A 14,446-nucleotide genomic window follows, 5' to 3' on the forward strand; every position below is an offset into this window, starting at 1 on the left:
CTGCACTGCCTAGCCATGATGGCCATGGTGTGGCACTCACCAAGGGTGACAGGCTGCACAGGGAGGCTCTTGCCTTCCGGGGTAAAGGGGCCAATTCTGCCGACTGCTGGCAGAGAGTTGCATGTCAGTCACTTGTTAGCTGTGTACCACCCGGCAGCAGATAATCTCAAGAGCTGAAGGAGTAAATCCACTCCTTGTCAGCTCCCATCAGTGTCTCTTGCCTGAAGCCCTGATGCTTCTTAAAGAAACATATGCTGCAGATAAGTCTAAATGCCATATTTACTCAGTGGCCTGTGGCAGAGGGCTGAGAAACCCTGCAGGTGTTAACTACGGAGTTAAACTGTGAGGTTCCTTGGTAGGATTTTCCATGCTTAGATAACCTGTCGGCCCCAAACTCCATCACTTCAGGACTTTGGAGTCAATGTATCAGGGCAGACCAGGACTCCTTCCCTCCTGTTGTGGGGGTATGTTGAAACCAGCAGGAAGGATTCCCATGAAAATTGTCATAGTATCGCTTTGGCTGATTTCATACCCTCAGATTTTATGCCAAATGTTGAAATTCACTGCAGCTTTGACAATGCAGTTTTGAAGGGACTATGGAAAAATACTAGTTTCAGTAAAAACAAGTAGGACATTCTATTATAATAATAGTTTGGGGAAAATAACTTTCCCTACTAAGAAGCTTCATAATATAAAAGTTTGCCCATGTAAATTTAAAAATCAAATATGCAACTCGCTTCTCACGCATACCTATTTTCATTTATGTGAAAATAACTTTGAGAAGCACAAATACAAACACAAATTGTGGTAGAATGAGCCCATAATAGAGCTTTCAATGAAATGAAAAATTGCTCAGCTTTCCAGTAATTTTGTCTGTTTGTCATAAGCATTTTGTACAGCACTGTCTAGCAGCCTGATTCAATGCATACCTAAATCTGCTTTTCTCTCCCCATCATTTATCTACTTTTTATAAAATCTTCTTATAATTACTAGTACTTAGCAGAAAACTTGAATTCATGTTAAAGCATTTAAATAGTCAAAATTGTATGATAGAAGATTTCTTCCAGATACCGCTTAATGATCATTTGAAGGTCTGACTCAAAACCCACTTAAGTCAATTGATGTCTTTTTTAGACTTCAGTACATCTTGAATCTGTCTTGGTGCGCTCAGAAATGGGAAGTTAATAGTTAGAATAGTAACAGGAAATCCTCTCCATAGGTGGCCAGCTCTTGTGGTTCTCCATTTGCTTCCACACTGACCTACTGAAGAATTTTTATGTAAATACGATGGAAGGCCACTTTAAGTGAAAATTCAACTAAATTCAGAGCTGCAGAGGAAGATATTTCAATGCTTAATCACTTAAAAACTGTTTTTCTCCACCTTTACACTGTTTATGCTCCCACGGAAACTAAAGATACAATGGAGTACTGGTTAGCTGTCATAGTGGCTTAAGCATATTTGGAATAACGATATCCTCACAGCAGTGAGACTCCACAGGGCCTACTGGGCCCGCAGGTCCTTTCTGTGTAAAATTATTTCTGTTTTAAAGCTGTTCTGTTCTAATTTCAGGAGTAGTCCATTTGTTCTGTTATTATGGAAAAGAGTGGCCCGGTGACTTTCACCTAAGCCAGTCTTTTTTCATCATTTTAAACTTTAAATCACACAAGCCTCATGGAAGCACCAAAGAAGCAAAATCTTAAGGTTTGTTCATGAGATATTTCCATTACACCAAGAATGAAAGCTTTCCAGAAAGCTTGAAATTAGTTTCTTGCTATCTGGTACTTAGGGTAAACATTATCACAGTGATTTACTGATGTTTTATGCTTTCTGCGCTCTCATCACTGACATGCAAATTACTCCATAGCAAGCCAGACACTGGAGAAATTAGGTCCTTCAGTCTGAGGCTTCCAGGCTGAATTCTAGCCTGAAGAGTTAGATAAGCATCCAGATCTCTGCCTCCTTTGAAGTTCTTCCCAACTCTGAGTAATTCTGAACTCTGAGAAGGTTCACGTCCAGATTGAGTTTCTAGTAACTGAGGGATAGGCATGAGTTCTGCAAATTATTTCATTATGTACTTCAAAGCAAAGCAGGGTCAACATTAGAGCACTTGAGTTTCATATGAAAATCTAGCTCCCCCCGCCCTTCCCTCCTACGCATCATTTAGCTGTGATTAGGAAAAACAGCACAACAAATTTACTGCCTGCAGGGCTTTATTCTCCCTCACTATTTCTGCCACTCCAGACTTCCTTCTCAGGCCTGTATTTTAAAAAGTAGAGGAGCAACGGATGTCAGTGGTGTTCTACTGGTGAACTTCAAAGCATCCAGGGAGAAATGCCATCCCTTCCCTTCCAGCTTTTTTGGCACAGGTATTCATTGAGAAATAAAGCTGTAAATGGCTGCTGCATAATGCTTGCATAGATTTTGTGGATAAACTATAGCCTGGTGATATGAGACAGCTACCCACCTCGTTTTTCAAATAGTCACAGCACCACGTTCTAGATGGGCGACGCGATTGTTACTGAGCACATGAATGCAAGTGAAAAAGGAGCTTTCTTCATCATTGAGACAAACTTCCTGGCTCCCTTCAACTGCTCTCCTTGCCTCATAGGTGAATGAGCATCCCATGTGTCAATGAGTCTGAAAGGGAGGGAGTGCAGCACTTGTCAGTGAAAACTGTGTGGATGAGATGAGCGTAAACCAGAGAAATGTGAGCTCCTCTGGAGGAGGAGGGTGAAGTAGAGGTGGAAGAGATGGAAGCGGAGTCTTGTGCTATTCCTTCCAAAGGTCACGTTGCCCTCGTGATGCTCTTTGTCATTAGCTGAATTACTGGAGCATCCTGTCAGCAAATCAGCCTCCTGCATGGATTTTAAAAACCTCTAATTGGCACCTGCAAGGTTACACCTTAGCAATGTGCCTCCAGTTGCCCTGCACAGTTTTTCGTAGCTTCCCCCCCCTCCCCAGCTCCAAGACTTCTTGGTACTGCATGGACAATGGTCTGCCAGGGTCTGTGGCAACCCAGGTTATTGGGATCCTCTCACATCACCCTGTGCTTGTGTGACAGATAGAGCTCCTCTTTTATTCTTCTTCCTTTTTAACTATTATGCAAATGTTTCTCCATGTTTCCTGTTTATCACAGACTCTGAGCTTCCCTAGACAGGCTATTCCAAGCTTGGCCTGCTTTCTGATAATTGCATCTGCATTAAAGCAAACTCCCCTGCAGGGTTTCTCCATTCCCCTGTCCTTGCCAGCTCTGAGCTGGACAGCACTACATGGCTTGCAAGCACAGGGATGCGCAAAAAAGCGTTGCCAGTAGCTAGCAAAGCTCTGGGGAAGAAGGCAAAGCTGCGCACTATTTAAGGCCTCTTTTATTTCACCAGTGAGTCCAGCTACCTCTCCTTTGCGAATGACACAGATTACTACTAGACCCTCCGAAACCACGTGTCGGTAAAATTACTATTGAGATGTGCGCTGTGTGTCCAACCCGTATCAATTACGGGCTTCGCTGTAAGGATGGAAATGTGAACAGGATCTGGGAGAGCTGCCCGTTAATAGTGACTGCAGTGGTGCTTTTGAGAAGGTGCTCCACTGCAGGCTTTTTGGAGACTGTAGTGTTTCAGTGGAAGGGAGAAGGGGCAGGGCGCTGCTGTAAGGTTTGCGAGGACGGTCTTGTTCAGATCGCTGGTTAGAGACCTGGGAATCTCTAGTTCTTGAAGTAATACAGCCTTTAGTGTCTCGCTCCTTTAAACAGGGACCAAATCCTGGACTATATGAGAAGTGTAGTAATAACACTTTGCCTTTATAAAGCCCCTTTCACTGAAGGACTGTAAAATGAATAGATGTTTGTCCTTGGTTTAGAGCAAACAGTGGTGGCAAAGGAGGATTCTGTGAATTCTGCCAGCCCCCTCTCTAACCGCAGACTCGCACTGCTGGGGAAAGGAGACTGCTGCCTGCGCTGGAGTGGTGCAACACAACACTGAACTGGGTATATCGCCATTAAATACTGCTAGGTGCATCAAGCCTGATGCTTTCTACATATCTGAGGTTTAAATCAAGACTTTTGAATCTAGATTTCCCCTCAGGATTTAATTTCCAGGAAATTAAAAACATGTGCAGGACCTTCCACACTCATATAGTTAAAGTGATGAAAGTAAAGTAATTCCGATTATTTTTTTTAATTGGTTCCTAGCGTAAGTCTGTAGGTAGTAAGTGGTATTTGCCTTCTGGTCTAATTTTCTTCTGTCGAAGGTAGACCGTGCAGTGTTTTAACTGAATCTCCTCCTCCAAATGGTAGTTATAAATCGCTGCCTCTTCTCAGTAACCAAGCAGGACCCTGGCTGGATGCTGCCACCCTTCGCTCACTCGGTCTGGACACGTGTTGCCGCAGCACCCACCAACAGGCTTCTCAGAAGTGAATCTCCAATGCAATTAGACAGCGAATCGGCAGGGAACTTCCCTCTTCCTCAGGCAGGAGAGGAGAACAGGGGTTCGATGATCGCTTCCATAGCTAGTACGGTGATCACGTTCCTCTGAAATTCCTGGTGTCCCTCCTCCAGAGGGTGCTTTTTTGGGGTTCCAGTTTCTGAATAGTTGCAGTATATGGTGCTGATGCCTGAACCTCGGTAATACTGGAAGGTCATTATGCGGGTCGGTGCTTTTTCTGCTTTGTTTTTCCTCATTCTTGACGCAAATACGACTTTATCAGGTAAAGCGCTTAAGTAAGGTTTCTCCAAATATCAATGCATGTCTTGTGGGAGAAAAGAGTAACAAGCCTTTCTGAAGAGGAGACAAAAATGGAGTAAACTAGCTCTTCCCCCCTGCCCTCCCCCCCCCCCCTTTTTTTTTGTGGAGTAGGTTTAAGGTTGAAATATTCACAACTTTCCTTTTCTATTTGTATAAATGGCTTTCGTATAAGTGCTAGTCATGGGTAATTATGCCTACCGAGCTATCACCTTCAAGTACTGTGTGGCACTGAATTCATAGCGGTTCCCTTCTGGAATCACTCAGCTGCATAGACGTTTGCGTGTATACACACACACTTCCGTTAGGCCTCCTGATGCACTGCCTGCTCCCCACTTCTTTGAAGTACCACTTCCAGGGATCACAAGTGTGGAAGCGGATCTCTCAGATGACTTTTGGGTTTGCGGAGAGGAATAAGTGTCTCCGAAAAAGTACGACTAACGCATGTACAAACACCCTTTCCTCCATGCTAATGTGAGAGGAAGGCCAAGGGTGATGTGATGCTAGAGTTGCTTTTGTTCTTTTGGGGGGGGGGGGGGATGTAGAGGAAGAGAGATCTGGGGTGATAACCAATGTGCTGGGAGATCCTCCTCGTCTTTCTGATGCTAGAAAACTAGCACTTTCTAATTTCCTGCTAAGTATCTTACTAGCATTCAGGGAAAGTTGTCTGTGTTCGGGTTTAGCAGAGGATGATGTCTCAGGAAATTAAGGACATCAAGCTAGAGGTATACAGGAACGAGTTCCTAATTACTTGTCTGATTACTGCACAGGAGACGTTCTGGAAAGGGTCTGCGCTTTGTTCGTGTTTTGCTTGTTAGAATGGCAGCTGCAGGGCGATCAGTTGTTCAAAGGACTGAAAAAAAACCTACCTGCTTGTCCCTGTTTGCTTCTTTAGGTCTCATTCCTGCCTTTGTGGATTCCTGGAAATTTGTCATACCTGACTGTGCATCGCTTAGACTGTGTCTTGCTGCAGAGTTTATTTTGGTTATCTATGGTCTCCGCCGCACTACGTTAACTCCCTTCAAGTTAGCCTAGGTCAAATCAGAGTGGTCACAGCGTGGCTTTGAGCAGCACAGAGCAATTTTGCTAGCGGCTGAGGAATTATACGAACTCCATCTCTAATGAATACCCTCTCTCCCTCAGTAAATTCAAATTAAAAGCACTGCGACAGTCTGATAAGAATTGTGGGTGAGAAGAGGACTTCAGTTAATGACAGGGCCTTAGTTGCAGCTTGTTAACTCAGTGCTGAAGACATGCAGTTAAAGCGTCCCAGTCCGACGGGTTGGGAATTGAGAGAAAGCACAGCCTTACGCTTAAGGCCCTGAACACGGGGTCTCCCACAGTCTGGTTTTATTTCTTGTTGTGCCTTGTATTTTTTAAGTCACTTTTTATCTGTTTCTCTTTCTGTGCCTCAATCCTGCAGCTCTAAAACGACATTGTTCTCTTCCACTCTTCGTCTTCCCTGCTTACACTGCAAGTTCTTTGGGATGGTGATTTTCTCTTATTAACTGAATGTACGGTACCTAGTGCAACGTGGCCACATCTGTGCCTGTGGGAGGTCAGGAAAGCCCTAAATGACATGTTTGAGCATGTCATGGGCTTTGGGTTGTGAGGCAGGAACTGCCTTGAATGCTCAATAAGTCCTGCAGCTCATTCTCTTTGCTAGGTTTGGGAATTTTCTTTCAACCGTGACATTTTGCTGTTTTTCTGTCCTGAAGGACAGACAGTACTAAGGCTAAATGAATTAAATTTTTGTTAAATGTTTTGAGTGCTAAATATTATTTGTTGTTATAAGTTGAAAAATCCCCTGCATATAAAGAAGAGTGGGAAATGGATGAATTGGAAGGAAGAATGTGATGATTTCTGACCTTCTAAGACCTACCTTCTAATTTTCTCTATGTCTTTTTTGTTTCTTCCAGGTGGAGCGGGAAATAGCCATCCTGAAGTTGATAGAACACCCCCACGTTTTAAAGCTGCATGATGTTTACGAAAATAAAAAATATTTGTAGGTATTATTGGCTTTTGCCAGCAAAGGGGAAAGGAAAATGGAAGGAGGAAGGATGGGAGGGAGAGGAGGGTTTTGGAACCTGGTAACTTTTCTGCAAGAATGGAGCTGGGTATGTTTTTACACTGAGGTCTGGTGTCTGTGTGATATCTAGTAGCTGGCTGAGGGAGGAACAGTTCCTATTTTCCCAGGTTTTCTTACTTTACTCTTTTCTCCTCTGTGTTTTGTTTATATGCTGTTTCTTTTCCTACTGAAAACGGAGGGAAGAGATGACAAGCCAATGTTTTCTAACAACAGGGGAGGAAGGTTTATACCTGTAAGGTCTGGAACCAGTTTGAATCAAAACTGTTAACAAACTGTTAAAGTGGATATTTTGGATATCCTCACTTGCCTAACAGTTTTCATTGAAACACTCAACTCTCACTAATAATATTTTTAAATTTGCTGTCAATAGCGATTTCTGATTTTAAGCTGTGCTGAAATTTCCTGATGTGAGCTCTCTGCAGTAACAGTTACAAAGCTAGCAAAGCTTTGTTGTTGTTGCTTGGTTTGGATTTTTTTGCAGCTCGTTGCCAGTGCCAGCTCTGTGAAAGTGCCAATGACCATTAATTACATTTCATTTTTATTAGTCACTGTTTTAAAGAAAGGGCATAATGCAGAGCTTGTGCCAAACCTCACTGTTCAAAATTAGAAGCAGCCGTAGCCTTGGATAAAACTAAGAGGCAGAAGAGCGTGCTTGCGGAGGGGAGAGGTGTTACAAGTGTGCGTGGGATGAGAAGCGTGTATTCATGTGCTTTCCCAAAAAATAAGACATAGTGACCTCCAGTTCACACCAGTGCCAAAAAAAGGGATTGCTCTCTGGTTGTGGCAGCACCTTCCATCACGCCTGCCATCTCAGCAGTAATGGTGGTGGCATGGTTTCGGAGGAGCTGGTGAGTTATGGGTGATATTTCAGATGCCAAAGTGATCACAATGCAGCACTGGGGAATATTTCCTCGATAAATGTTAATTTCACAAATCATGTTTGACTTTTGGTTTATGACTTAATTTGTGACAAAGGGCATTGGTGGAGTAGATTCCTAATGTCATCATGAATCAAATCCTTCTTCAACAGTTTAGTTAACACTGAAGATGAGTTTTAAAAAATAATAATAAAAATTTGCTAGTGTATCTGTGTTAGCCTAGCAGTCACTTTCTGTTTGGTTCCTTTTTTTTTAAAATCAAGATATGTGGAGGAATGGAGATGGCTATGAGCTCTAAGGCTGTCAGCATTTTTTCCAGCATTTTGAGTTATCTTATGTAGCCATAAGACTGTACAATATTATCCTAGATGTAGAGGGGGGAAAATGTCACACCTCTACTCTGACTCTCTGAATTTGTGCCTATATACGATTCCAGAGATACTTTATGATGGTTAAACTAACAATATTTATTTTTTATTATATGATGACACTGACAGCCTTCAACCAATATTGGGGGCCCCATAGTAATGGGTGATTTACAAATAGCCATAGACAATCTGTGCCTCCCTCTCCCCCAACATGTAACTTTAACAGACTGAACAGGCAGGAAGGATGGGCGAGCGGATCACGACCTCATTTTAGAGATGGAGAAATGAGGTGCAATAGCCAAATATGGAGTAGACTCAGAGTTGTTTTAGGAACTTTTATGGCTGATTTGGAATGGGGAACGGTTAGTGAGCTACCAAAATTTGCGTGTGCGCCACTAATTTAGACGGATCAAGTTCAGACGGGATTTTAGGGAAACTGAGTTTTAGAAGTGTTCTGTTCATGCCTATTGCAGGGGAAACACTGAACTAGTCACGTGGTTTTCCACAGTGCAAATGAACTGTGTGAGGAGCTTGGGTGATGATCCTCCTTTCTCTGTGCTATGTACAGGAAAGGTCTTTCCTGAAGTTGGCCCTAGGCAGAGTTTTGTGTAGCAAGCAGAGAGGAAGGAGGAGTTCATACACTTTTAACAGCACTACCACTGTGAATGAGCAGGAGGTTCTCATTAAGAGCCTTGTTGAGGATTGCATGAGGGGAAATGAGCAGAGCGTTGGCCTTCGTGAGTGAAGTGGGTGGCTCAGATTTGTTTTCTGGGAAGCAGTCTTATGCTTTATTTGTAATTCTCTGATATGTACCATTTTATTCAATAAATCCACCTTTCCTTTTGATCTTAAAAAAGCAATTATCCTGCTGCTCCAGGAGCTGTTAACACGGCAACCCAGGTGCCATCATATAGTCCAGAGCAGGTGGTCCAGAGCCTTCCAAAGGGAGCGCATCTGACTGATGCAGTTCTGCAGCAGAACTCCTGGCAGGGATGGCGGTAGCCATTTGATCTTGCGGCATTATCTATTTAAATTAAATTGTTTGGTTTTTTGGGGGGAGGAGGGCTGATCTTAACCCAATATCTGTATTTCATCATCACCTACTTACTTATCTCCCTTTAGAGTACCTGAATAAAGGCCACATCTCCAGTGTTTATTGCTGAGCAATTATGGCCAGACCATCCAGTTAGATTTTCAAAAATGCTTGGTAACCAGCATTTTGAGCTTCTGTGAAAACCCAGCACTAAAACTCTCCCAGTAAAAAACTGTTTTTTTGTTGTCGCAAAGCATCCTGGTATGTGGCGATGCATCCATTTGGAAATCTTGGTCCCTTTTCAAAAGAGTAATGTTGTCCAGTGGCAATCTGGGATTAAAAAGTACAGAGGAATGGCCAAAATGTGTTGGGGAACACCAGCAACACAGCAATGTTGCTAATTCAAATAAACATGGAGATGCTTTTCATTGAGTGGAAATGGGATAGGATGAAGACAACCTAGGATCGCCCCATGCCTGTTTCTTTCAGATGTTTATACTAATATTTCTCAATTTCCATCAATATGTGTGGATATCTATCTGTAAATATATATTTACAGATACATGCAGACGTTTTTGTACAGATATTTGTATGTATGTGTATTTGTATAGATGCTTTTTAAAATCTTCGCATTTCGGGTTCTTTTCAAATTTTGAGGGAGTGTTTAGTTTAATCTCTGTGTTGTCCAACTTGATCAACATTTTAAGCAAGAATCTGTTTTGAGAGAAAGAGTGGACATCAGAATTTTGGAATTATCTCCTGTTCTCTGTAATGGGCCGTGCATTCGTCAGCTCTTTCTCCAAACGCAGCATCCCTTTTTCAGCCTCCAGCAGTACAGTCTCACCACTGGGCGTGTGCCCAAGCCTCACTGCAACATATAGAACACACCACCTCCTGATTTCAGAGGTGAAGGTGCTTCCCAGTGAGCCAGATAACAAAATTAAAATGTTCTCCTGCCCATGCACAACTCGCATTTCTGGCTTACACAAGATCAGCTGATGGCAGGTGCAAAGACTTGCAGCTCCGGTGGTGTCTGCAGAGGCATTCGCGCTGCCAGGCTTCTCCTGCAGGGCTTTCCTGTCACTCTGTTCGTTTCTGCTGAAAACTAATTGTGAGGTGCGAGAAAGAGAAGAAAAGATTTGTTTGTTCTTTTGTCATTGGTAGCCCAGGATTTTGACGTTTGACCCATCTGTGGGGAAGGGAGTCAGAAGACAGAGTGAGGGTTCACACAATTGAGGTCACTCCTAGGGCTCTGCACTGAAAACGGATTTTTTGATACATATGCTTCTTGGAGTCTGGTCTTGGAGTGTGAGATGCTGTGGATGCAGGGAAAGAAAATAAAACACGATTGGAAGGCAAAGACATTCTGTCTGAGTTACAGTTAGAATTAAGAGAAACATTCATAAGCAGCTACTCTGGCCCCTTTTCTTTGCTGCTGACTTATTTTAGTACTGTCATCAATTATAAGTGCATGTGACCAGAAGAAAACCAGTTTGGTGTTAGGAGTGGAGCCAGTGAGTGTGAGTTTCTGAGTCGAGGGTGAAACTGGACAGGGGAGCTGCCTGGGGAAGGGGAGGCTGCTGAGCTGAGCACAGGTGTTGCGGCGTGCAGGAGGACGCCAGCCTGGCATTTAGCTCTTCAAAATAAGAAACACGAGTGTTTGCAGAGAATTGAGTTGGTCACTAGCAGAATTGCAGCAGGGAGCTGATGGGTGTTATTTCAGCTCTGCCCGTGTTATGCTGAAGGTCCCTCTGGCTGGGTCTTTTCCATATCAGGAGCCCATAGAGGAGACCACGGCAGAGCCTTGGCGTGCATGACTACACACTGTGAAGGCAGCGCTTGAAATGCCTTTCATACCCAATAAATCAAAGGTACAGACAGTGCAATAGCATAATCTCCCACTCTACCTCTCTTCCCCGCCCCCCCCCCAAACCCCCAACCTGTTCATGTCCAAACATAATTAGCAATCAAATACAATCTCCTTTCAAACAAGGGGGTTATAATCAAAATTGTCCTCTGGAAAAAACAAAATCTAAAGCATGCACATTTTTCTTGCAAGGGAGGAGAAAATAAGAAAAATAAAGAGTTCCTGGCCTGGTGCCAAATTAGGGTTTAAAAATTCATGCCCACCATAAGAATTTATATAACTTCTGAATAATTTATAAGGTGCACCAATAACATGGGGCTTAATATCTGATAGAGATTATTTAATCAATACAAAACAGTGCAGTGAAAAAACTGCCGAAGAATTGCAACATGTCAGTCTGGGCTGGGCAGTTTTTAACCGTTTCCCTGCTGTACACATGTGCATATGTATGTATGAAAGGACACTTTGCAAATAGAGCGGCAGCAAGGAAGAGGGACTGCCAGGACTTCTTTTTTTCTAGAGGCTTGTTTTTGGCAGTCTGCCATTCTAGACAGATCCCTTGCTGATCCTCTGGAGCTTTGAAATGTAATGAATTTTCTAGCTCTTAGCTGAGTTGGTCAAAAGGAGTGGTTTCTTGGGACTAATGTGCTGGGGATTTTGTGGAAGGAGTCGTTCCTGGGAGATTGTTCCAACTGGATTGGTCGCTGTACCTAGCACGTGACGTTTGTGGTGCCGCCCTTTCGCTTTGTGTATAAATCTGTGGCCAAACTTCATGGAATAGATTAGGAGGTTTTTATAGATGTGGACATTAATAAGCGAAGGGACAGAAAAGAGCTATAGATGTATCTATCTGTCTTTATAAATGGAATTCCTATTTGACTGTGTCCCTAGCCTTATTAATTGCTTAGACATCTTTGACAACTCAGAAGTGTCTTGATTCCTGCTCTGTTCTCTGGTCCTAGCATTATTCACATGTTTTTCATATAATGATCAGCTATTAAGTGACAAGACAGAGTAGATGAGCTTCTCAGCAGGTGTAGCCACTTCATGAAGGCCGTATGCCACCCAGACCAGAGGCCATATGCCACAAAACAGTAAACTCTGAAGCACAGAGGACACAAGCGGGAACTCTCATGATTTTCCTTGTCTTTGCATGGTTTTTTCATTGTATTTGGGAGTTTTGCACCTTGCTGGAGAGCACACTTAAAATCCTGTGTCTCAAAAGCTAGACAGAGCTACGTAAATATCCAGTCTAACTTCCTGCATAGGGAAAGCCCTAGAACCCAGTGGTGTCTAAATTTAGGCATATATGTAGAAGACGAACCTAGTTGTTTAGGTTTCAGTGAGGTTGTGCATCATATGTATAAATATTGTAACATTTAATGAAAAGAATATTAACTGATTTCCTAACAGGCTGCTCATCACATGCTTGAGTTGGCTGCAGTTCCTACAGCATGAGAGAGTTTTTCTTGCTACTGTTGTTATTTTGCGCTTATAATACTTACCTGAAATGCTTTGGGTTTCAGTATGAGCTTTCATCTAAAGATCTCTCTCTGTTTAATGCTTTTATAAAAACAAATACGCTGTTTTGCCCCAGTGGATCTAATTTGTGTAACTGCGAATGTCTCATAAATTATATTGATCTATAAGGCTGAGAAAACAGGAGCTGCAAACCCACACTAAGACGTAGCGATGGGCTGCTGTGGGCAATCCCATCTGGCAAGAATTTCAGTATTTAACACCATTCTTGCTAATGGTTTATAGACAGTTTTTCCTCTTCTACGAATCACAACTGGGGTGTTCTTTTTTTTTTTATTGTGCCTACATTATCCGGTAATGCGTGGTCCTGGTCTTTACTGTCCCAGGCAGTCTTTCTTTAACAGCCATTTTCCAGGCATTGCTTAGAGTCTGCCTGGGTTATTTTGCTACAGTCCTGCTGTAGCGATAGCATGTAGCTGCACTGCCTCGGTGGGAGCGCTGAGAGTCCTTCCCTTCCTCAAAGCTCCCTAGGGCCTTCACAGAGATGCCCTTTAATAAGGTGTAGCGTAGTCCTCCAGGTGGGAGAGAGGAATCACCACTGTTTTAAGTGATTTATCACTGTTTTAAGTGATGTACATCTTTGTAGTATTGTAGCACAATGGTGATCTAGTCATGGCAAGGACTTTGCTGTGCTGACACTGGACAAAAATGGAACAAAAAGTCGGCTTACAATCCGAAACACAAAACAACTGTTGGAAACTCCTCAGTGGGGAAGTCCAAGGTGTTATCAAGTATCACAGCAAAGAACAGCCTTCAGGAAGGAGCTGAAGAACAATAATAAAGTAGCTCTGTAGATAATATCAAAGATACCCTTCCAAATATAGAGAGGCATTGTGTGAGCCCAGAATTGTTCATCTGGAAGTTTAACAAGTGGATGATGGAAGCTGGCTATGTGGGCTGGTCAGGGGTGGAAGTCAACCTGAGAAGGCCAAGGAAGAAATCCTAGACTGGTTGCAGAGTGAGCCACAAGGAGCCTCGAACTGAAGGCAGCTAGCCTTACGCTAAATGTGGTATAAAAAAGGAAGAGGCAATGGAGGAGACATGGAAGGGAGGGGTCAAAGCAGAGAGCTAAGAAAAAGATATTTGCAGAGATGTTGTGATATTTGTTCTGAGAGGCTATCAGTGGGTCCAGACTATTTATCAAGACGAATGAGATGATGAAGGAACTGAGATACAAGATGTCTAAAGTTAGTCAAGAGTTATAGCCGTGTGAGTGGGTAGGAAAACTGTTATCTTAGAGGTATAGTGAAACAAATGTCTATAGGATACCAGTACAACCAAGCTGCAGAGACCTGGAAAAAACCTGAGTCAAAGGTAACACCTGCACTACAAGCCTGAATGGTGGTCAAACAAGCAGTGTTTCCACTAGGGACAGTGAAAGGAAGAAGTGGAGGGGGCGATCAGGTCAAGAGCTCTGTTTTAGCCATATTGAATTTGAGCTGATGGTAGGATGTCAGAGGTGAAAGTCAACATCTTAGTTTAGTTAGAAGGAAAGGAAGAAAACTGTACTGAATTTTTATGAGATTGCCAAATTTTGCTTTTTTTTTTTTTTGAATTTTAGGGCAAAAGTCACAGCATTTTTTTGTTTAAACTTCTGCTAGTGGCATTATAAATCCTCATAGCCATGTCAGGGAGTTAGCATATTTCAATACAGCCAAAAAATAAGGTGAATTATGTACACATTTGCTGCTGTTCATCAAATATTTACTTATAGTTCCCTGAGGAAACTGAACCATCCACTGGGTTTATAGGAGCCCTGCTGACATACAGGTTTTGGAAAAGACTAAGATGACTTGAAGAATAATATTCCTGGTGTAGGAGCAGTGTGAAAGTGGTGTAAGTGGGCTGAATGCTATCACATATTTGCCAGAATACAGGGTGCGCTGGGACAAGAAGGAGAGGCATAGCGCTTTCTGTTAAATTTCTGGCCTAAG

The 14,446-nt window shown here is 42.8% G+C and overlaps 1 protein-coding gene across 11 annotated transcripts in view; it reads left to right on the forward strand.

The window, feature by feature from the left end:
- BRSK2 (BR serine/threonine kinase 2) overlaps positions 1–14,446 on the forward strand; it is a 315,571-nt gene that overhangs the window by 202,322 nt on the left and 98,803 nt on the right. For all 11 annotated transcript variants that reach the window (XM_009674422.2, XM_009674423.2, XM_009674414.2 and 8 more), the window contains exon 3: positions 6,658–6,743. In XM_009674422.2, coding sequence (XP_009672717.1) covers positions 6,658–6,743 — 86 coding nt within the window. The remainder of the gene's footprint in view (positions 1–6,657; positions 6,744–14,446) is intronic.

Source organism: Struthio camelus, chromosome 5 (genome assembly GCF_040807025.1).
Source record: "Struthio camelus isolate bStrCam1 chromosome 5, bStrCam1.hap1, whole genome shotgun sequence".
NCBI classification, from domain to species: Eukaryota; Metazoa; Chordata; class Aves; order Struthioniformes; family Struthionidae; genus Struthio; species Struthio camelus.